The 25,302-nt window shown below is 44.8% G+C and overlaps 1 protein-coding gene across 1 annotated transcript in view; it reads right to left on the minus strand.

Moving 5' to 3' along the window:
- The window catches only part of IFT74 (intraflagellar transport 74), a 172,643-nt gene that overhangs the window by 61,558 nt on the left and 85,783 nt on the right, over positions 1-25,302 (minus strand). The window contains exons 9-11 of the mRNA XM_082247043.1: positions 12,320-12,458; positions 10,247-10,309; positions 2,212-2,355 (exon numbers count right to left, since the gene is read on the minus strand). Of these exons, the coding sequence (XP_082103169.1) occupies positions 2,212-2,355; positions 10,247-10,309; positions 12,320-12,458 (346 nt within the window). The remainder of the gene's footprint in view (positions 1-2,211; positions 2,356-10,246; positions 10,310-12,319; positions 12,459-25,302) is intronic.

Raw genomic sequence — 25,302 nt, forward strand, 5'->3', positions numbered from 1 at the left:
GGCTCGGGTGCCCCCATAGCAAGCTGCTTGCTGTAGGGGCACTCAAAGGGAAGGAGGGGCCAGGAGACCTGAAGAGGGACCAGAGAAGAGGAGGATCTGGGCTGCTCTTTGCAAAACAAACTGCACAGAGGAGGTAAGTAGAACATGTTTTGTTATTTTTATTGAAAAGAAAAAATGAAACTTTACAAATCACTTTAACCACTTGCCGACTGCCTAACGCCGATCTACGTCGGCAGTCAGCCCCTCACAGGCAAAGTGACGTAGGGCTACGTCACTAGCTTGTGAGGGTCTAGGGAGCGAGCGCGCGCCCCCGGAGGCGCGCTCCCGCGTGGTCACGGACCCCCCCGCGCGTGTGACCAGCGGACCCGATGTCCGCCGGTCACTCGGCGATCGGCGGGGGAGAGGGAGAAAGGCAGGCAGCTTGTGTAAACAAGCGACCTGTAATTCTCCTCGGTGTAAAGACACTGATCACACGGATCTACTATGTAGATCCGTTGATCAGTGTCCTTACAGCTCAAGCCACAGCCAATCACAGTAGAAAGCACGCCCCTAGGGACACACACAGCCCCTCCCTCCCAAATAAAGTTAACCCCTTCACTACCAGTGTATTTTTACAGTAACAGTGCAAATGTATAGCACTGATTACTGTAGAAATGTCACTGGTAACCCCAAAAGTGTCAAAAATGTTAGTCAAGGGTCCGATCTGTCCGCCCCAATGTCGCAGTACCGCAAAAAAAAAAAATCGCAGATCGCCGCCATTACGCGTTAAAAAAAAAAAACAACAAAAATGACAAAAATCTTTCCCTTTGTTAGTAAACGCGATAACTTTTGCGCAAACCAATCAAAATACGCTTTTTGCGATTTTTTTTACCAAACATAGGTAGCATAAAACAAATTGGCCGAAGATGTTAAAAAATTTTGATTTTTACATTTTTTTGGGGGGAATTTCATATAAAAAAATGTGAAAAATATTGCTATTTTTGAAAAATTGACGCTGTTTTTTTGTTTATAGCGCGTGATCAAAAAATCGCACAGGTGATCAAATACCCCCAAAAGAAAGCTCTATTTGTGGGAAAAAAAGGACGTCAAATTTGTTTAGGTACAGCGTCGCACGCCCGCGCAATTGTCCGTTAAAGTCACGCAGTGCCGAATGGCAAAATACCCCCTGGTCGGAATGGGGGTAAAATCTTCCGGGGCTTAAGTGGTTAAGGAGATGCAAAGGAACCAATTAAGGCCTCAAACACACTGGACAATTTGCAAACTCTCCTAGAGGCCTTTCTTTCTGGCAGTAGCATTTTAGCAGAAAAAAGCCTGAAGCTTGCAAAAGTGTCTAAAGCTTTTAGGTGCGTTTACAGACATCAAAAGCTGGGGCATTAATTAATTTAATTGGGCAGAAAAACTATTTATTCTGGCAACTGAAATTAATTAACGTTCAAACGTTAATTAAACGCACCTAGCGCTATTGCGTGTTTAGCAGCGTCAAGCCTTTTTTCTGACAAAACGCTGCTCCTCCTGAACGCAGTGGCAGTGGGTTTTTTCCCTGCCTCTAAGACTTAATTTACACGTGGCCATCATTTACCGCAGCCGCGGGAAAACACAAAACACGGCAAAATTTGCTATAGTTTTGCATTTTCCGCGGCCGGCTAATGTGTACATTGTGTACATTGACACATAGGCATTTACGGAGTTGAGTTTAGGAGTTTTTGATGTTTTTTTGCCAAAGCGCCTAAACTCAAGCCTTAAAGCCCCTGCCACTAAATGCTGCTAAAAGCCTGCAAAATTGACACATAGACTAGCATGCAGGGGACTTTAGAGGCAGGAAAAAAAAAACGCCTGACGCCCCTAGAAGCAGCTGCAAAAACGCCCAGTGTGCACGAAAACCGTAAACGCGTAAACCCTTTATACAGTACAAATGAACATTATTTATCAGTGTATCTGACGTAGAGAAAACTAAAAAAAATAGAGTGTGCATGCACCTTTAATAGGAACGATTTTTAATTAAATATTATCCACAGTAGCTTTCCTACAAATGCAAACTATAAATTTTGATGTTTTGAACCATAACCTAATAAAGCTGTTGCTTGATACTCAATAACATGTCACTTTAGTTCAGAGCTCTATGTCATCATTATTAATTTTAGCAGCATTTCATAAATTGTGTTTTGTGACTCGATTACATCAACCTAGTTAGAGCAGGTTTCTTTGGAATACCTGTTTTAGTAACTTCTCCCTCTCTTCTTGTGGAGTTCCCATGCCTTTGTCTTCTGCAATGGCTTGGTCCCGACGAGCCTCCAAATTGTGCAGCTTTTCATAAAGCTGTACCGCCTCCTGTTTAATATGGGAATGTGCAATTTCCTGGGAAGAAAGTGATAGTGTTTTGATATGTCTTTAAATTAAATAATTGCAGGTGACAATGACAAATGATAAAGAGCAGGTTGAAAAATTAAAGAAAACATAAAAGGATGGAAATGCAATGGCTTCGGTGACGTATTATTACAAACTACAGCACCTGAGAAATTTGTAAACAAATTAGCTAAACATGAAAATAATTAGTGGGCTTGAAAGAATTAAATAATTCCATACAGAGAGAATTGTTTACATATGACAGAATAGTACAGCCCTCAAAATTTGCACTCGTCTGCTCACATTAGGCGAGTGGAAATAAGCTGAGGGCGAGTGTGGAGCCGCATCTGAGGGGGGCGGCACCACCGGTAGGTGGAGTTGAACAGGAACTGATTCTCTTCCCAGCCTCCGCACCCTGTCATTCTCCACTTTCCGGCTGTACCACTGAGCGCCCCACTCGGCATAGCAGTTTAACCCTATTGGCTAGTTGTGGGCGAGCTCTCAAGACACGCCCCTAGCTATTTCCTGCCAATATGAAATGCTGCAGTGATGCCTATGCCTTCAGTGAGCTCTAACAGGAATGGGAGATTTATTACCTGCAGAGCACAGCCTGTCCCGGTATTATCTGCCACACACCGTTGTATGGAACTCTTGTTCAGCGGAACCATATAAGCATCACCTAGTAACCTGGGAACAGCAAGGTTAAGCGTATACAGTAGGAACTGATTTTCTTGTGTATACCAGCTGTTAGGTGACGTATTGAATGCCATGCTGGAGACGTCCTCACGCAGACCGCGTTTGTACGCCAGAATGATGAGGAGGTGTGATTGTTTCATGTTAGGAAAGCTAGCTTTGTTTTGTATAGTAAGAAACTGTGCACGAGTCCTGCCATGTCCAGACACAGCCAACTGTATAATGAGCACTATTTATATATATATATATATATATATATATATATATATATACATACACACACACACACACACACACATATATATTATATATATATATATATATATATACACACACATATATATATATATATATATTATATATATATATATATAAAACAACTATAGCACAGCCAGCTGTATACTGAGCACTGTTCATAACAACTATAACACAGCCAGCTGCATACTTAGCACTATATACAACAATGATAACTCAACCAGCTGTATACTGAGCACTATATTTAACAACTATCACTTAATTCTGCATAAAACATTTAACAGTATCAGTTCATTTAATCATTTATGAGGGCATGTTTAGGGGTGGTATTAGGGGAGGGGCAGAGTAGGGGTTGGGTGGGGCAACTGGTGGCGAGTAACTCTTAAGGACTGGCTAGTAGCTCAAGAATTAAAATGTTAAGCCCTGGAATAGCATACTGGTCAGAGACCCTTGTTTTTGTTTAAGAAGGAGACTAATCTTCTATGGATAAAGGATAAAACTACCCTCAGCATCTCCTGTTCAATCTGGACTCTCATTCAGTGCCCCTCAGATGTAAAAACTGGTAAAGACAGTAACCATCAATGATAAGAAAAAAGTAACTGGCTACCAATGCTGGACATTGAGACAGGTTACCAATGGAGATAGGAACTGACTGCCACTGGACACAGGGATTGACCACTACTGGTTATTCAGACTGACAACCACTGGGTGCCGGAAATGCTGAACTCAAACCCCAAGGGGAGACCACCACAGCAGTCAAACCACTACAGCTATAAAGTGACCACTGCATTAAAATTCACTGAAATTAGGGAATGGATACCACCTTTACAATATACGACTACAGCCAAGAATTGAGCAGCATTATAATCACCACCAGACAACAACCACAATGGTATTTGATCTAAAAAGCATTTAAACATTTTTATGTTGAGTACCACCCTAATTTTCTAATTTTTAAAAGCTTGCCAAGCATTGGATATCGCCACAATAGATATGTGCAGTAAGATGTTAAAAAAAAACTAAACTAAACTGAATTGCACTAAAGTGCTGAACATACACCCAAAATACAAACATGTGAGCTGTTTCCCCAACTAAAATATTCCCAATTCTTTGCAGTCACTTTTATGACCAACATTCCCTTCCACGCTACCAAGTACAACAGGCCCTGCATTATGATAAAATACAAATAGAATAACTATAAATCTTTTTAAAAGATATGGAACTGCTACGGTCACTGTCTGGTCCAGACATTCCTTGTATTTTTCGGTGTTGCTTAGTCTGGAACAGTTGTATTTGTGTAGACTGCACCGTTTTGCACATTTTAAGGTTTGTGAGGCTTCACACTCATCACTACAGCCCATTGGTGGGGAAGAGGGAGATAGCAGACATCACACGAAGAGCAAAGGAAATTTACAGGATGTGACTGGAGTTAACAGTTTGGCATGCCAAGGTGACTCACTAAATGAGATGGGCCGTACCAGGTTATCTACACAACATAATTTTTACTTGTTATACTAACTTTATAAAGCTAAGTAGGCTTAATCAGATCTTTGGTTTCCACTTTATGTTCGTTTTAAGGGCCCGGTCACATATTTTTCATTTGTCACCATGCATTTTTGAACTGTTTTATATGCAGTTTCATTAATGGAAAGAAACTTGTAAACTGTACAAAAATGCAGTTGACAGAATTTATTTTAAAAACAACCTCCCAAAAATTCTAAATTTGAAAGACTACATAATTACAGCATTCCTGAAGTCAGATAAAAGCTAGTAAAGCTCCATTAGTACACCCCAGCAGGGACCTCCTGGTGCTAGTGTGTCAGTTCAGAGTGACGAAACCCATTATGGTTTGTAAATTTCAACCGACTCCTATAATCGAAAGCTTGGTATCAAATCTTTGTATGTCTCCCTATGGGCCTGTAAAGCTACCAATTAAGCGAAGGGGCCAACAGTAAATGGGAAAGGGCAAAGCCAAGCTCTAAATCAGGCAGCATACCAGAGCACTTTGGGTTTTATGTTGATCTTAGCAAGAAAGCCGAAAAGAAATACAAACCTGGAAGTGGCTACAATGGCATAAAGCTTTTTACTTTTTAACTATTTTGTATTATGTACTTTTGCTGCTTTCTGTGTAACTATCGTACCGCTAGCCAGCTGGGGAATGTTATAGACTTTGTCAGATAATTATCTGTATTTTTTATTTTTTTTATAAAAAGTGTTTTTAAATCAAATATTTATTAAAAGTTTTTGAAATGAGTTTTGGTACACATTTTTATAACAATAATTAAAATTTCTTTTGGAAGTCTAATTTAACCACTTCCCGACCGCCATATAGTAAAATGACGGCCGCAAAGTGGTTGTCCCATACCGGCTGGGTGTCATATGACATCCAGTGGGATAGGCCACTCTGCGCATCACGGGGGGGGCACGCAGAGCGGCAATCAGTGGTGCTGTGTGTCACTCTGACACACCGCATCTCCGATCCCGGTAAAGAGCCTATGACGTAGGCTCTTTACCATGTGATTAGCTGTGTCCAATCATAGCTGGTCCATCTATCAGTGCCGCCCACCAGTGCCCATCATTGCCGCCTATCAGTGCCCATTAGTGTCGACTATCAGTGCCCATCAGTGCCGCCTATCAGTGCCGCCAATCAGTGCCAATCAATGCTGCATATCAGTGCCCATCAGTGCTGCCTATCAGTGCCCTTCAGTGCTGCGTATTAGTGTCTCATCATCAGTGCCACCCCATCAGTGCCTCCTCATCAGGTCCTGCCACTGTGGCCTCATCAGTGCTAGTCAGTGCAGGAAAAAACATATTCATTTACAAAATTTTATAACAAACAAAAAAAAAACTTTTTTTTTCAAACTTTTCAGTCTTTTTTTTATTTGTTTAGCAAAAAAGAAAAAACCTTGCAGTGATCAAATACCACCAAAAGAAAGCTTTATTTGTGGGAAAAAAAATGATAAATTTGGTTTAGGTAGTGTTGCATGACCGGCAATTGTCATTCAAAATGCAACAGCGCTAAAAGCTGAAAATTGGCCTAGGCAGGAAGGGGGTGTAACTGCCCTGTATGGAAGTGGTTAATATTAATATGAGGAATTTTTATTGCAAACGGAAACCAAAAAAATAAATAAATACATAAATTGTATTTTTCAGTTGTTTTACACATTAAAACAACAGATACAATTAAAACTCAGGTCACACTGCTGCGACTCGGGATCCGACTTGGGAGACCCCAAGTCGCCTGACATGTAAAATCCCATGTTAGTAAATGAGAGCTGTCCTAATTAGCACTACTAAAGTCACTTTAGAAGAGGTTCTTGTACTACTGCAAGGCAACTTCTATCAGACTTGTGCCTTAAAGTAGTACTCAAGTCACCAGGAAGTCTCCTGGCAAAGTCTCACCGTAAGTCCTGCAACTTTCATGTTGCTGCAGTGTGAACCAAGTCTAAATATATTTTCATTTCATTGTTTTTCTTCTAGTGGCTACAGGGGCTTCAAATATACAACTTTAAAGGTCAGCTCTAGTGGAAACGTTTTTGGTTTTAGAGACAGTAGCTAAGGGTTAGAACACACATGTCAAATACAAGGCCCGCGGGCCGAATCCGGTCCTCACGCTTCTCCTAGAGCTGCAGTAGAACTCCAGCCCTTCTTAAGGCCTCCTCCAGACCATGCAATTTCTGCTTCCCAGCTCTGACCCCAGAAGCAACACAAAGTAAAGGGATGCACTTTGGTGTAAGAAAGGGTGGGGGGACGCTTGACAACTGATGTAAACGGGGTGGGATACTAGATATCTAGTATTACAAATGCAACCTGCCCTTTTGGTCAATCATAATGCTGATGCGGCCCTCAATGAAGTTGAGTTTGACACCCTTGGGTTAGAACCAATGCCAGATTTTCAGTTATGTATGTTAGGGACAACATATGCAACAGTACTGGTTTATTACTTCTAACACCTTGTCCTAGTGAAAAACTGCCTGTTCAGATATAACAGGGAAACCAGGAAAGGGAGTAAAGTTCAATCTGACTGCTATACTTGAACAACCTGCCTAAAGGACTAAAGACTGAAAAGGGCATATGGAGTTGGGCTTCAGCTAAAAATGGAAGTGATATTTGGTTTACAAACAAGGGTGTAAATTTTAGATTTCAAATTGTTATTAATTTTCACAGATCATACTACAGTATTTGCAATGGCTCCAACACATGAAGAATTAAAATGTTTAGCAAAACCACTATATCAATAAAAGAAGACATTTCAGGTTTGTGATATGCTGCCATTTTAAAACCTTATAAGCTTTTTTCTGGGCTTTAATTTACTTTGAGCTTTGTGGTAACAAAACAAAAATAAAATATATTTTAATTTGCTACTGTCAAGTGTTCCAGTTTGCAAATTAAAAAAATAAACTGCTAACCCCCCCCCCCCCCACACTAATTGGCCTGTGTAACAATTATCCACAGACTACTGACGGTGGAGAGAAGACCCAAGCAGGGAGCGTATGTTAGAATGATTGTGTAGTGAGGAGGCCATACAGCTGCTCATTGCCTGTCAAAAGCAATCTAAATGCAGTTTGCTCTTTAGAGACCAACGTGTGAACGAGTCTCAAGAGCTTCGCATGTCAAAGTGTTTAAACACCACTGTTATGGTCAGTTACATTTGTACAATAATCCTCTCAGTGTTCTTCAAATGGCCATGTGGAACCCTTATTTAGGGATTGAATACAGACTGAGCATTGCAGTGCTGTGGTGTCAAGTGTGGATACAAGCTGAATCCCCTGGTGGCAGCGTGACTTTTTGACATTTAGTTTCTCTTTATGTGTAAGACAAAGAGCCGCCAGAATGATTGAGATTGGAAATACCTGGACAGTGTGTTCAAAGTGTTCACAGTCCCAAGGACATTTTAAAGTGGGGTGGCATGGTGCACCACGGAAATACTTAGTTAAAATCCAAAAGCCTTGATAGCCTTGGTAGTCTATGTTCACAGTATGTACAGTATCTCACAAAAGTGAGTACACCCCTCACAGTTTTGTAAATATTTTATTAAATCTTTTCATGTTACAATGCTGAAGAAAGGACAATTTGCTACAATGTAAAGTAGTGAGTATACAGCTTGTATAAGTTTAAATTTGCTGTCCCCTCAAAATAACTCAACACACAGCCATTAATGTCTAAACCGCTAGCAACAAAAGTGAGTACACCCCTAAGTCAAAATGTCCATTTTGGGCCCAACTAGCCATTTTCACTCCCCGGTGTCATGTGACGCGTTAGTGTTACAAGGTCTCAGGTGTGAATGGGGAGCAGGTGTGTTAAATTTGGTGTTATTGCTCTCACTCTCTCATACTGGTTACTGGAAGTTCAACATGGCACCTCATGGTAAAGGACTCTCTGAGGATCTGAAAAAAATAATTTTGGCTCTACATAAAGATGGCCTGGACTATAAGAAGATTGCCAAGACCCTGAAACTGAGCTGCAGCACAGTGGCCAAGACCATACAGTGGTTTAACAGGACAGGTTCCACTCGGAACAGGCCTTGTTATGGTCGACCAAAGAGGTTAAGTGCACTTGCTCAGCGTTAGATCCAGAAGTTGTCTTTGGGAACTAGACGCATGGGTGCTGCCAGCATTGCTGCAGAGGATGAAGGGGTCAGCCTGTCAGTGCTCAGGCCATACACCGCATGCACACTGCATCCAATTGGTCTGCATGACTGTGGTCCAAGAAGGAAGCCTCTTCTAAAGATGATGCACAAGAAAGCCTGCAAACTGTTTGTTTAAGACAAGCAGACTAAGGACATGGATTACTGGAACCATGTCCTGTGGTCTGATGAGACCAAGATAAACTTCTTTGGTTCAGATAGTGTCAATCATGTGTGGCGGCAACCAGGTGAGGAGTACAAAGACAAGTGTGTCTTGCCTACAGTCAAGCATGGTGGTGGGAGTGTCATGGTTTGAGGCTGCATGAATGCTGTCGGCACTTGGGAGCTACAGTTCATTGAGGAACCATGAATGCCAACATGTACTGTGACTTACTGAAGCAGAGCATAATCCCCTCCCTTCAGAAACTGGGTAACAGGGTAGTATTTCAACATGATAACGACCCCAAACACACCACCAAGATGACCACTGCCTTGCTAAAGAAGCTGAGGGTAAAGTTGATGGACAGGCCAAGCATGTCTCCAGCCTAAACCCTATTGAGCATTTGTGGGGCATCCTCAAACAGAAGGTGGAGGAGCGCAAGGTCTCCAACATCCACCAGCTCTGTGACGTCGACATGGAGTGGAAGAGGACTCCAGTGGCAACCTGTGAAGTTCTGGTGAACTCCATGCCCAAGAGGGTTAAGGTAGTGCTGGAAAATAATGGAGGCCACACAAAATTTTGACACTTTGGGCCCAATTTGGACATTTTGACTTAGGGGTGTACTCACTTTTGTTGCCAGCGGTTTAGACATTAACGGCTGTGTGTTGAGTTATTTTGAGGGAACAGCAAATTTACACTGTCATACGAGCTGTACACTCACTACTTTACATTGTAGCAAAGTGTCATTTCTTCACTGTTGGCATATGAAAACATAATAAAATATTTACAAAAATGTGAGGGGTGTACTCACTTTTGTGATATACTGTATTTCAGATCTTTATTTCCAACTAGATATTGACAGGTTTCAGAGCAATTTAACCCTGTTCATCTTAACATATTTATATGGCTTTAAAGTAAAAGAAAAAAAAAAAAAAAACGCAGTTAGCAGGCTAAATTATCTGTCTTGAAAAGTGCAAGTTTGGATTCAATTAATGCACTGAATCTTTTTGATGAACGCAGCCACCATGTTGTCAAGTTCTGCAAGTTCTATGGTAATATGAATGTCTTGTGGTTGTGCAAATGGGTACTGTTGTGCCCTCTGGTGGTTATATCTCCATAAATAAACTAATCTGCTTCCAAAAAGCATTTGCTTCCAATTCAATACTTACAGCCTCCAGAGCTGCCTCCTTTTCAGTCAATGAGTCAAGTTCTACTTGTTGAATCTCCAGCTCCTACAGAGAACAAACAAATCATATTTTTCATAAGCATATTGGCTACAAAACACTCTGACACTATAAAATGTTTAGAAACGACCCTAATATGAGCAATATGATCAAAAAGGCACTGATTTCTATAGCATTTTTCAGACAGCGGACTGTAAAAAATCTGTGGTTACTTTTACGCTACATATTGCTGTATCTGTGTTTCTTCAATCCGCAAATAGACACTTCTTTTACAGTAAGCTTTTTATACAAAAAAAAAAAAATTCAAGATAGGTTTCAAAACACCAAAAACCTTTTGCTGTGGTCACTGCATGATTATATTATTATATTTATTCTAAGAAATAGTACTAAAATCTCTTTCAGATACAATGTTATAGTATTTTCTTTACTGAATAAGTGGATTAGTACATCCAACAACAATTTTAACCACCTCCACCTCCAAGCTAAAATTATTATTATTTTTTTTTTTTTTTTTATAAAATGTCTTCCAAACAGTGAATGGAAAGGTTAGAATGACTTCATTAGATGTAAATAAATGGCTAAAGTTGCTATGCCCATAATAACCTCATTCTCAAAAAACTGTCTTATAGTGTCGTAAATAATTTTTTTTGTGTTGAAATCCGCACTTGAGTGACTGGATTAGTCACTGGTCTTGAGTGAGTAATTGTGTGGGCAAAAAGGAAGAAATGTCTTCTGGTGAATAGTCCTCAGTGATAGATGGTGGCGATGGACCCTCTCGGGGACTGGGCTGCTGCCTTTTCTGTGCGATCTTAAGGTTGTTTAAGCATGTAGACTTCTATTAAAAGAAAGGAAAATCAAAACATGTATATGTGGTGTAGCACTAAATTATGAATATAAAAAAAACACTCATAACAAATCAATGCGGGATGTCAGCATAAATAGTCCATTAATGAACACATAAAATGTCGACAGGAGATGGTGATAGCTTAAACAGGTTCCCATGAAATTAGCCAATTGCCAGTATCCAATATGGCGTTCTAGCCATATATAAGCCCCTGACCTCGCACAGTGCCGTTTAGGACCAACCCCCAGAGGACGCGAGTTATCATGAAACATGTAGGGGCGTTTAGCCACCTATAATTTAGTGGCAAGGGTGATCCGGTAAGGAGCCATTTCTCACACAATTGTTTGGTGGATTCATCTTTACTCCTGGGCACACCTGATCCCTATATTCCTTTATTTTTGGAGCATTTCCTTTCTTGGGAACCGGTTTAAGCTATCACCATCTCCTGTGGACTTTTTATGTGTTCATTAATGGACTATTTATGCTGACATCCCGCATTGATTTGTTAAGGGTGTTTTTTTTTATATTCAAAATTTAGCGCTACACCATATTGTTTTGATTATTCTTATTTGGAACTTGTACTGTTGTTGCAGGTGTTAGCTGCTTCTCCTTAAGCGCAGTGTTCTTTTAGTTTTTCTTAAAGAAAGGAAAGCCCAGTGTACAGAGAAATGCGACTTCTAAAATATAGTTCGTAGACGTTTATTAAAAAGTAGCAACTTTTACATCAAGCCAACACGTTTTGGGGGAATAGACTCCCCCTTCTTAAGGGCTGTTGCTGCATACTATTTGGTAGGAACACTTTCCATGAGTGGTTATGTTGGATCAAGGTTTCAGAAACCAGGATTCAGGCTTTAGTTGTATAGGCAGCATAAAGCTAGCATCCTGCCATCCTGGTTTGTGAAACCTTGACCCAACATAACCACCCATGGAAACTGTTCTCACCAAATAGTACGCAACAGCCCTGAAGAATGGGGGAGTCTATTCCCCTAAATGCGTTGGCTTGATGTACATGTTGCTACTTTTTAAATAAACTTCTATGAACCATATTTTAGAAGTGGCATTTCTCTGGAGACTGGGTGCTCCTTTCTTTTTATCTAAGTAAATAATTTTGTGGATTGCACAAAAGAAAATGCTACATGTGTGGCCAGCTCCGATCAGTTCTAACAATAATGTATCTTTTTTGAATAAATTGTTTTTTATTGTAGGGACTGCACCTTTAGAAGCTGCTCATTCTTTGCTTTCATGGAAAAGTAAGCAGTCTGTTTCTCCTCTGGCATATTTTTAATAATGTTTTCAGCTGCCCGCTTCTCATGTTCAATGTCCTCCTCCACACCTCGAATAAGATCTTCTTTCCTGCAGCACAATATAAATGTATGAAGTTTATGTACCGATAAGTTGAACAAAAATTATGTTAACGGAAATCTATGGTCACAGCATTGTGATATCATTACAAACAATAGCTTTATTTGACAATCTAAAATAAGCAGACTTGAAAAATCTCACAACACGTTGTGAGTTCTGCGTGTCTGCTGGCCAGCTCTTTCCTGTGTGTTTTGCAGCTTCTCCTCTGCTAAGGACTATATATCCCATGATACTTTGCTGCCTGCAAGATGTGATTCCTGTACTGACTCCGCCTCCTGAAACTCCTCCTCTCAGCACCTCTATAGTTCAGAAACCAGGCTCTGTGACATGTGTGACACAGCAGTGCCTACTCATAGGACATAGTGATCATGTGTCACAGAATTCAAGGAAGCAAATGTGTGGTGACTTCTTCAAAATGGGATTTTTGACTTACTGTAAAATCCATTTCTCAGATGTTCATTGACGGACACAGTTCCTGATAATCTTAACCATTGGGTTATACTGCCCCCTACAGGAGTAGGACATCAGGCAGGAAAAAAGTCTGGCTATGCCCATGGGCAGTCCAGAAATATACTCCCTCTCTCTGCTATATGTACATAGTTTTGTTACAAGTAATGTCAGAAGAATACAACTCCACAAAGGGGTGGGTGCTGTGTCCGTCAATAGAAATTGATTTTTCGGTAAGTCAAAAATCCCATTTTCTCTTTCGTTTACTGACGGACACAACTCCTTATATTCTTAACCATTGGGACATCCTAAAGCAGTGTTAAACATGAGGGGGTGGGAACAGCAAAAATATTCCCAAGGCTAAACAGTAGCCAACCAGGTAAGAGGAACTCAACAAAAACAACTGGAGCCCATCTGAAAAAAACAATACACCCTCAAAGAGGATCAGTTCCTCTCAACAACAGCCTAAAACACCTTGCGGCCAAAAGAAGCATCCACAGATGCCAACACATCCACTTTATAAAACTTTGTGAAAGTGTGCACCAACGACCAGGTGGCGGCCTTGCAAACCTGCGTCACTTACGCCTGATGATGGAAGGTGCAGGAGGCACTAAGCACCCTAGTAGAGTGCGCCTTAACAGGGAAAGGAGTAACCTGACCCTTGATGGAATAGGCCTAAATCACTGTCTGTCTGATCCATCTGGAAATGGTCGCAGAGGAAACGGACAATCCTTACGAGGCCCATCCGCAAGCACAACTAGTCAGTCTGACTTCCTGAAAGACTCCGTAGCTGCCAGGTACACCCTAATTACCCGGACCACATCCAAGGCATGCAAGGCAATTTCCTTCGGAGGTTTAGGCCTGGGACACGGAAGCCAACACAATGTCTTCATTCAAATGAAAATCAGAGACAACCTTTGGAAGGAACGACGGACAGGGGCGAAGAACCGCCTTATCTCTGTGAATCACCAGATAAGGTTAACGACAGGATAACGCAGACAGTTCCGACACCCTGCGCGCAGAGGTGATAACCACCAAAAAGGCCACCTTCTGGGACAGTGTAAGCAGGGGAAACTCCTGAAGATTCTCAAAGGGAGGCTTCTGGAGGGCCAAAAGCACCAAATTGAGGTGCAGAGGTGGCAACGGAGATCACACTGGAGGAACCAAATGACGGACACCCTGAAGAAAAGTACACACCAGGAAGTGTGTGGCCAGAAGTCATTGGAAGAAGACCGCCAAAGCCGACACCTGGCCCTTGATGGTACTTGAAGGCCAATTTCTGTTCAACCCCCCGTTGAAGGAGGGTCAAGATCCGAGCCACGAGAAGGAGCGAGGATGAACCCCAAGAGACTCACATTATGCAATGTACGTCTTCCATATCCTACAAGTAGATTTCCTAGCTTTTAACAGTGAAGGAATCACCGACTTAGATAAACCTCAATCCTTCAGCACCTAGCGTTCAACAGCCAAGCCGTCAAAGCCAGCAACTGTAAAGCAGGATGGAAGATCGGTCCTTGGGACAGCAGATCCTCCCTGAGAGGAAGCTTCCAAGGAACGTCGGCGACCAGCCACACCAGATCGGCGTACCAAGCCCGGTGAGGCCAGTCCGGAGCCAATAAGATGACCGGATTCCCTTCTGCCCCGATCCTGCATTGAAGTCTTGGCAGAAGCTTGAGAGGAGGAAAGGTGTAAATCAGACAAAACTGAGCCCACGGGGCCACCAGCGCGTCTGTGGCATTCGCTAGAGGATCCCGTGACTGAGCCACAAACCTATACACCTTTCTGTTGAGACAAGATGCCAACAGATCCACCTCAGGGATGCCCCACCGGAGACGCAACTGATGAAACACCTCAGGATGAAGGGACCACTCCCCTTGGTCCAACACCTGCCGACTGAGGTAATCCGCCTGCCAGTTTTTCACCCCGGGAATGTGTACGGCGGAGTGGGCTGGAACGAACCGTTCTGCCCACCTTAGAATTTTGGCTACCTCCAGAGCCGTCACGACACTCTTTGTGCCCCCTTGGTGATTGACATAAGCCACAGCCGTGGCATGATCCGATTTAATGCGCACTGGAGATGATCAGTCCAATGTTCCAGGCACAGTCTGATCGCTTGGAGTTCCAAGACATTGATCAGTAGTCTAGACTCTAGTCTGCCAGTGTCCACATCCCCTGAACAGAATGCTTGCCGAGGACGCCTCCCCAGCCAGACAGGCTGACATCCATGGTGACCACTGTCCAATACAAGGGGAGGAAGGATTTGCCCAGCCAAAGTGTCGGAGAACAAAGCCACCCCGAGTTCAGAGTTAGACCCAGATAGTCCAGCTTTGTGGATGGAACCAGGGCAGACTTCTGAAAATTCAGAATCCAGCCGAATACCTGCAGAGTTTGTATTGTGATCTCCAGATTTTCCACGAGAGCAGTAGGAGACCATCCAAGTAGCCCAGCACTGCGATCCTCCAATGGCATAACAAAGCTAGCACCAGGGCTAACACCGAGGAGCAGAGGCAAGATCAAAGGGTAACGCCACAAACTGATAATGCTCCTCTCTCACAGCAAAGTGGAGAAAGCACTGGTGACTGGCACATATTGGAATGTGAAGGTAGGCATCCATGATGTCGCTAGAAGCAAGGAAATCCCCCTGGCGCAGGGATGCCACCACTGTGCAAATGGACTCCATTCTGAACTTCTGCCCCCGCACAAAACAGTTCAGCGACTTGAGGTCCAGGATTGGACACCTTTTGCCTTCCTTCCTGGGAACTGTAAACAGGGTTGAGTAAAAACCCTGAAAAGGTTCCGAAGTTGGAACCGGAACAATCACCCCTTGAAGCAATGGTTCTTGTACCGCCCCAAACAGACTGTTATGAGGCAGGTGGAAGCCTGTCGTGCAGAGAAGGCTTACCGTTGCCGGTGGGCGGAGCTTGGTTGGAAACCCGAGGTGAGTAGCACAGGCTAACCTGAGGTGCGGGGTCTAAGCATCCACCGGTCTTCACCAGGGCCTCTGAAGGTGAGGATGGATTTGGCTGCAGGTGGATACCAGGTCGCGGTCCCCAGGGTCGCCCCACCAGGGGGTAACCGGTCAAGGTCCAAAGGTGGATGAGCCGACAAGGAGAATCCAGAAGAGTAGTCAAAACAAGCCAGGATCAGGACAGGCAGCAAACAAGCGAAGTCAGGGACGAGCCAAAGGTCAACAGGTATCAGACAGGAAATCAACAGGAAGCAGGTTCAGAACACAGGAAGCTGAAGACAACACAGCAATGTGCAGTGCTGTTGAGCTGTTTAAATAAGGCAGCCTGTTTGCCAATTATTGCAATTAGCCTGCTCTGGATTAACCCTTTAGGTTGCAGACAGCACATCATGACACACATCAGTGTGCTCAGGAAGCATTCCTAACATTGCCCCCCCCTTAAGGGCAACCTCCGGGTGCCCAACAAACTGCTTTTCTGAGGATGGGCAAGAAAAAACGCCTGGATTAAATCTGCAGCATGGATGTTCCTCTCCGGTTCCCAGGAATTTTCTTCCGGCCCATAGCCTTTCCACTTGATCAGGTACTGGAGCTGGTTACCTCTCTTCCGACAGTCAAGTATGGCCTCCACTTCATACTCCACGTCTCCATCAATAATCATAGGTTCGGGAGGTCCAGAATTTCTGCCAGGGAAGGCATCAGGAACCACGGGCTTTAAGAGGGTGACATGGAATACAGGATGGATCCGAAGGGTATCGGGTAAGGATAGTTCGTAAGCAACGGTATTGAGTCTCCTTTTAACTGAAAATGGACCGATAAATTTGGGAGCCAACTTCTTGGACGGGCAGGCCAAGCGGAGGTTAGCTGTGGACAGCAAAACCCGATCACCGGGCTGGAGGATTAACTCTCCCCTCTTTTTCTCGTCAAAGGTTTTCTTGGACGCTGCCTGAGCCTTGCTCAACGTTTCCCGCAGAAGTTTGTTATTGCTGGTGACAAAGTTGAAAATGTCCTGGACTGCGGGAACTCCAGATTCAGAGGAGATGTCAGGCAGGAAGGAGGGATGGAACCCGTAATTGGCGAAGAAGGGGGATTGCCCGGTGACGGAATGTTTGGAATTATTATATGCGAATTCCGCAAATGGCAATAAGGTTACCCAGTCATCCTGGACAAAGGTAGTGAAGCAACGGAGGTATTGCTCCAGGGTCTGGTTAGTCCTCTCGGTTTGACCGTTGGTCTGTGGATGGTAGGATGAGGACATAGCCAGGTCGATCTTCAGGAGCCCACATAATGCCTTCCAGAAACGGGACGTGAATTGCACCCCTCTGTCAGAGATGATACTGGTAGGTACACCATGTAGTCTTACTACCTCCTTGAGAAAGATGTCTGCGGTCTCTTTCGCGGTGGGAGTACCCTTGAGGGGTAAAAAGTGGGCCATCTTGGAAAGCCGGTCTACGACCACAAAGATGGCAGAGCACCCTGCTGAAAGAGGCAGTTCCACGATGAAGTCCATGGCGATTGTCTGCCAGGGCCGGTCAGGAACTGGGAGTGGTCTGAGAAGCCCCCAAGCCTTGCTTCTTGCGGTCTTACTCCGGGAGCAAGTGGTGCAGGAAAGGACATAGTGTCTGCAGTTCTTTTCCATCTCGGGCCACCAAAAGGTGCGCTGCAGAAGGTCAAGAGTTCTTTGGATGCCAAAATGACCGGCTAGAAGATGATCATGACAGGCACCCAGAACTGCCACTCGGACGTCCTCTGGAACAAAAATCTTGTCCCCGGCCCATAACAAGCCATCCCTGCGTGACAGGAGAGTTCCCGGTGGGTCGGAAATTTTAGCCGAGGCTTGTTCGAGACGGGACCTCAGACCTGTGAGAAGAAGCAGAAAGTTCTTTTCAGACAGAATGGTGTCAGGTACTGGGACCTCTTTAGGGTTGTCAAACATCCGAGACAGGGCGTCTGGTTTGACATTTTTGGATCCAGGTCGGTAGGTGATGTGGAACGAAAACCTAGAGAAGAACAATGCCCATCGTGCCTGACGGGGTCGCAGACGTTTGGCAGATCTCAGGTACTCAAGGTTTTTATGGTCCGTGAAAATGAGAATAGGGTGTGCCGCACCCTCAAGCAGATATCGCCATTCTTCCAGGGCGGCTTTAATAGCCAAAAGTTCCCGGTCTCCCACATCATAATTCCTCTCCGCCGTGGAGAGTTTTCGGGAAAAGAAAGCTATTGGGTGCATCAGGTCCTTGACCCCCTGTCTTTGGGAGATGACTGCCCCAATAGCGACTTCTGAGGCATCTACCTCAAGGAGGTAGGGTAAGGTGGGATCTGGATGGCTCAGGATAGGAGCAGATGTAAAGAGCTTCTTTAAAATCATGAAAGCGGACTGGGCCTCAGGAGTCCAAGAATAACGGACATCTTTCTTGGTGAGCTGGGTGATAGGGGAGATGATGTTGGAGAATCCCCTTATGAACCTCCTATAAAAATTGGCAAAGCCGACAAAGCGCTGCACTCCTTTCTTATCAGATGGCGGAGGCCAATCCAGAATAGCAGAAACTTTCTGGGGGTCCATCTTTATTCCTTCCGTGGAAATTATTAGCCCCAAAAATGAAATTCTGCTTTGCTCGAAGTCGCATTTTTCAGCCTTGGCATATAGACCATGCTGGCGGAGGCGGCTGAGAACATTTCGGACATGCTCGCGGTGTTGTTCCAGGGATGCGGAAAAAATCAAAATGTCATCCAGGTATACAATGACAAAGATGTCCAACCAATCCCTGAAGATGTCGTTCACGAAATGTTGGAACGTAGCCGGAGCATTACAGAGGCCGAACGGCATCACTAGATACTCAAAATGTCCGAACCGGGTGCGGAAAGCCGTCTTCCACTCGTCCCCCTCTCGGATGCGGACTAGGTTATAGGCCCCACGAAGGTCCAATTTTGTGAACAGGGCAGCGGACCTGAGTCTCTGAAAAAGCTCGGGAACCAGAGGAAGGGGGTAGCGGTTCTTAATAGTGATCTTGTTTAGATCCCTGTAGTCAATACAAGGTCGGAGAGAGTGATCTTTTTTTTCCACAAAGAAAATACCTGCTCCCGCCGGAGAAGTGGATGGGCGGATGAACCCTTTCTTTAGGTTTTCGTCCACATAATCCTTCAGCACGTCCAGTTCCCGTTCAGATAAGGGATAGATCCGGCCGAACGGAATCGCAGCCCCAGGCAGGAGTTCGATGGGACAGTCATACGGACGATGCGGGGGCAAGGTCTCGGCGCCCCGTTTACTGAACACGTCCAGAAAGTCGTGGTAGGCCTGGGGCACGACGGATCGTAGTTCAGGCTCAGACTCGAGACAGAGTAGGGCTTTGGAAGCTTGGAGCGGCATGGGTAGGCAGGAGTTTCTGCAATATGATGACGGGAATTGGATGGCTCCTGTGGTCCAATCGATCTGCGGGTTGTGGGCCTGCAACCACGGCAACCCCAGGATAACGGGAAATAAGGAAGATGCAATAATGTCCAGACTTATCATCTCCTTGTGGCCAGACGAGGAGACCATGGGAAGAGGAGGGGTTTCCTGGGTCACAGGTCCGGATTTAATGTGGGATCCGTCAGCCAGAAAGATGGTGAGGCCTTGGGTCTTCGGCTGGAGAGGTATGCCGTGTTGAGCAGCGAAGGTGCGATCAATAAAGCAGCTGCAGGCTCCTGAATCAATGATTGCTGTAACCGGGACGGGACCTTCCGAGAGCTGCAATGACACAGGGAAAGCTAGGTGAGAGGTATTGGTAACAGATGCCACACAACTGGGTGGAGGAACAGAACGAAACTTGCAGAGTTTTGCAGGGCAGGAACGCACATAATGGCCGGCTTCTCCACAATAGAGACAGAGGTTACCCATTTGCCGACGACACCTCTCTTCTGGAGACAGGGCTGGTCGCATGATCCCGAGTTGCATGGGTTCAGGCATATCTGGAGTGGCACCGGTAGGAGCAGGACAGACAGGGACTGGTCCAGTCGGGGAAAAACGTGCGGGAGTAGTCACCCGTGGCAGCATCCAGGTTGGCCGAAACTGTTGTGGAGGCCGCTCTGCCCGGCGCTCCCGGAGCCGGCGGTCGATCCGAATGACCTGGGAAATCAGATCTTCCAGGGTGTCAGGTATACCCACTCGGGCTAGTTCATCCTTCAGTCCTTCAGATAAGCCCAGGCGGAACTGGTAGCGCAGTGCCGCCTCATTCCAGGAGGTATCGGAACTCAGGCGGCGGAAGTCGGTGACGTAGTCCTCGACGGGCCTGCGACCCTGCTGGAGAACGTGAAGTGCAGCTTCTGCGGTGGAGGACCGCTGCGGATCATCATAAAGTTGAGCCATGGCCGTAAAAAATGATGATAATGAGTCCAGATGGGGACTGCTCTCCTCTAGAAGCCGATGGGCCCAGGATTGAGGCTCGCCTAGGAGCAAAGAAACAACAAACCCCACCTTGGTGACCTCCAGGGAAAAGGTCTGGGGCTGCAAGGAGAAGTACAATTGGCAGGCATTACGGAAGGCTCGGAATTTACCCCGGTCTCCGGAGAATTTTTCGGGGTTCGGAACACGGGGTTCCGGTGGCAACATCACTACCGTGGGACTAAGAGCAGATCCTGTGGACGCTGCAGAGGTGGACGGAGCTGATAACACTGGAGGGTTCCCTGGGAGAGTGGCGGATTGTAATCGCCCCTCTAGCTGTGTGTAACCATCCTGGAGGGTCTTCACGGCTTGTGACAGGGCTGCGAGGTGCTGGCAAATTTCCTCCAACGGTGAGGCCTCTCTTGCAGGCTCCGACATGGCTGTGTTGTACTGTTATGAGGCAGGTGGAAGCCTGTCGTGCAGAGAAGGCTTACCGTTGCCGGTGGGCGGAGCTTGGTTGGAAACCCGAGGTGAGTAGCACAGGCTAACCTGAGGTGCGGGGTCTAAGCATCCACCGGTCTTCACCAGGGCCTCTGAAGGTGAGGATGGATTTGGCTGCAGGTGGATACCAGGTCGCGGTCCCCAGGGTCGCCCCACCAGGGGGTAACCGGTCAAGGTCCAAAGGTGGATGAGCCGACAAGGAGAATCCAGAAGAGTAGTCAAAACAAGCCAGGATCAGGACAGGCAGCAAACAAGCGAAGTCAGGGACGAGCCAAAGGTCAACAGGTATCAGACAGGAAATCAACAGGAAGCAGGTTCAGAACACAGGAAGCTGAAGACAACACAGCAATGTGCAGTGCTGTTGAGCTGTTTAAATAAGGCAGCCTGTTTGCCAATTATTGCAATTAGCCTGCTCTGGATTAACCCTTTAGGTTGCAGACAGCACATCATGACACACATCAGTGTGCTCAGGAAGCATTCCTAACACAGACCCTGTAAGCAATCCGGGGACAGGTGCAAGTTGGAAGGAAAGAACCTTGCCGGGGGACAAGAGCGAAACTTGATCTTGTAGCCAGACTGAATGACTATGTGGACCCACTTGTCTTGGACCACGGGTCCAGAAACCAGCTAAGACATCGCTGCACCACTGATACCGGTGAGGGCGCACCTTCATGCTGAAGGAGCCTTGTCCGTGGGTCTGGAGAAGCCCAGTCTCGGTTTGCCAGACCAGGTTCATTTGGATCCTCCAGAGGTGGTCCTGAAAGGCTTCGAGCCCTTGTCAGTCAACCCTGAAGGACGAAAAAACTTCTTATGAGCCGAGAAGGAAGGCCCACGTCTACATCAAGGTTCCTTGCCCTAAGTAGCCTGCAAAAGAAAGGTACTCCCCCCCCCCTCCCCCCCCCCGTGAGACCTTTTATGATGTCATCCAGGGTAGCTCCAAACAGGCAATCTCCTTGAAAGGGAAGATCAGTCAAGGCCTTTTAAAAAGTCTGGTCTGCAGACCAGCATTTGAGCCAAAAGACACGCAGAAAAACCACTGCCAAAACAGAAAGCCGTGCCACTAGGGGAACCGCATCCAAAGAGGCATCACAGATAAACTGCAGCCCCTGGACCAGCTGGTCCGCCAGCTCAGCAAAGGCTCAGGTCACAGCCTCAGGACCGAACCAGCCAGAGTGTACATATTGCGGGCCACAGCCTCCGTCTTCCTGTCGGCCAGTTCCTTAAAGGCTGGGGACTCTTCAACTGGAATCATGGTTGCCTTGTTCAATCTGGAAACCAGAGGGTCCACCACTGGTGAACAGTCCACTTCTTAATAAGGGACTCCTCATAGGGGTAACGCCTAGTAAAGCGCTTAGGGACCCCAAGGGGGCGCTTTGGTCGTCCCCACTCTTTAGCAACAATTCTGTCAAAATAGGCAGGGACAGGAAACATCTTTGCCACTCTGGATGGCTTGTGACCATCTTCGAGGTCTCACGCACAGATACCATCAGTGCTTCCACCAGTGCCTTTTTGTGCGCAGTTGCAGACGTGGGCGGAATCATTCTCACTATCAGAGGATTCCGGGGGCGTGGTGACCTTATAGCAGGACAATGACCTTAAACATACAGTCAGAGCTACAATGGAATGGTTTAGATAAAAGTATTATCATGTGTTAGAATGGCCTAGTCAAAGTCCAGACCTAAATCCAATTGAGAATCTGTGGACGGACAGACGGTCCGTTTCCATCCGATTTCCCCCATAGAGATGCATGGGGAACTGACAGCTGTGTTTCCGCACACAGCGCGGAGACACAGCTGTCATCCTCCTGCTCAGCGGGGGATCGGCGGCTCGATCCCCTGCTAAGAAAAACGGAATCCGTCCGACGGACGGATAGTGTGAAAGGGGCCTAAGGCTACTTGTTTACAATAGAAGTTTTTAGGCCAGTCGTGGCCTACAGTTATAACATTTAAACGAAAAACATTTTTCCAAGCTGTGAAATGTTTTTTTTTAACCTACTATGACCTCTTTACTGCACAATCAATGTTATTTAATAGGTGAACTTAGCCATGAAACTGTATAGAAGTGTGATTTTTTTTTTTTGGTATGGCACTTTTCTTTTTTCTTACTTTCCACCTTTTAGCCCTATAGGTTGACTTTAGAATGACAATCTTTTTCCGCCTATTATTTCCAGCTGCCCTGTGACCATATTAGATAAGCAGCGTGCAAAATTTGAGCATTTGGGATCTGTATAGCCCATACAACAGAAATGGATATCTGGTGACTGTAGCATACTGGTATTCAACCATGAATTGTGTTAATTTAAGAATGGATCCCTTATGATTTGTTTACAGTAGAAAGAGTATGTGAACCCCTTGGTAGAAGTTGGGTTATGCAGCAGGACAATGATCCTAAGCATTGAAGTAAACCAATCACACAACTGGCTTCAGAAAAAAAATGCACCTTTTGGAGTGGCCCAGTCAGAGCCCAGACCTTAATCCCATAGAGATGCTGTGGAATGACCTCAAGAGACATTCACACCAGGCATCCTACAAATGTGTCTGAGCTGAAGCAGTTTTGTAAAGAGGAATGGTCAAAAATACCTCCTGAACGTTGTACACATCTGATCCAGAGCTACCGGAAGTGCTTGCTTGCTTGCTACCAAAGGAAGTTCAACCAGCTATTAACTCACATAAAGTGTTCACTTTATCTTCCAGCCCAGAATGTTTAATGGGTTTGATCAATAAATTAATAATTTGTGTGTTATCAGCCCTAATCACATTGTGTTTGTCTACTGTTGTGACTTATGCCCCATACACACGTGCAGATTATCTGCAGACTTTTGTCTGCAGACTTACCTTTTCTATGTAGTGCAAGGGCCTGCCGGATTGCATACAAATTGAAAGTGTTTAGGTTTGACCTCATATTATATGGTTTTGGTAAGTCTGCAGACAAAAGTCTGCAGATAATCTGCACGTGTGTATGGGGCATTAGATGAGGATCAGATCACATTTTATGGCAAATTACTGCAGAAAGCCAGTTAATTCCAATCAGTTCACATACTGTTTCTTGCCACTGTATGTTCCATGCAGTTTGCATGAACACACCCGGATGTTGCATGGCTTGTGGTTAGAGTTAATTGTGGTATCATCTTGTACAGGTTTGTTTCTGTAGCTACAGTATTTATTGGGATTTAATGACAATATACAGCAATATAGAACAAGATTTATATAACATTGTTCCATTCCATTGTCTACCGAGGATCCAACACAGGCTGAGACAGGATGAAGACAAAGTTATTTTACCAGATTAAAAACCAATAGGGGTGGATAGAATAAGTAACCAAATTGCCAGAATACTTTTTCTTAAAACGTAACTCCACTTTTGTTGAGAAAAAAAAACATTCCCCTCTGGGTGATCTATGTACATTGCAAGGATTATAACAAACGTTGTTGCTGATTCCTACCTTTTGTTATTCTGAAGAAATCACTGTTTGTTCTTTTGTGCCTTTGTGCTGAGTGGGTCTAATGGGAGTGGTTTCATAATTATCAACCAGCTGTGCACCTGCAGAGCATTAATGGGGAAATCTGCTGGGCCTGCATCCCTTTAGACGTGTTCCTATTGGGAGTATCCCACTAAAAATGAAATTTTTGTTGCAGGGGATGCCAGAAATCTGACTTGTATCTTAGGCAGACTTCTGGGAAAATTGGTGAGCCAATCACACAAGCAGGAAATTATTTTTTTGGGGTGTGGTCAGTACACATTCTGTGTACAGAACTCCTCCAGGTAGCCATATTGCATTGCATTTTCAGAAAATTACAGCGGCTGCAGTAATAATGTTTTTAATAACATTAAATTTCAATATGACTTGTGTTGCAATTGTATACGATATATTAATTTTTCTTTATTTGCTATTTTTTTTACCCCACGGAAGTGGAGTTACCCTTTAAGTCATCTCTCTTTTCTTTAACAACTTAGGTACCAGCAAGGCTTTACGGCTGACTCTTAAATGCTCAAATGTCAAGTAAACTGAATGCTTGTTGCCTGACTTTTTCTGGAAGTCAAAATCAGAACATATTCAAATCTGTATAGGCCATAAAGGGACCACAGAAAGAAAAATAACAGGGTCAACAGCAACTCATTTCCCAAAAAGAATAATACATTCAGAACAGGGGTCTCTAAACTTTCTAATCAAAGGGCCAGTTTACTGTCCTTTAGGCTTTAAGGGGGCCAGACCATGGCCAGTAGGAGTAGAAAATGACCCAGCATATGTGCCCCATCATTGGTTCAAATGGGAGGAAAAGTGCCCCATTGTTGATATCAATGAGAACAATAGTGCCCCATTGATGGTGTCAGTACGGGAAATGGTGCTCCATCATTGGTGTCAGTTGGTGGAATAATGCCCCAAGGGCCAGATAAAGGCAAGCAGAGAGCCAAATTTGGCCCCCGGGCAACAGTTTGGAGACTATTGATTCAGAACAGTATATAATCAAGAGTTCTTAAACAGAAGCAAAATAAAACATCAAATAGATTTTGCTCAAAAACTTCAAGACACACATCTACAGGTTTTTAAATTTAGCTCCGTT

The sequence above is a fragment of the Pelophylax lessonae genome (genome assembly GCF_965119305.1).
Source record: "Pelophylax lessonae genome assembly, chromosome: 1".
Taxonomy (NCBI): Eukaryota; Metazoa; Chordata; class Amphibia; order Anura; family Ranidae; genus Pelophylax; species Pelophylax lessonae.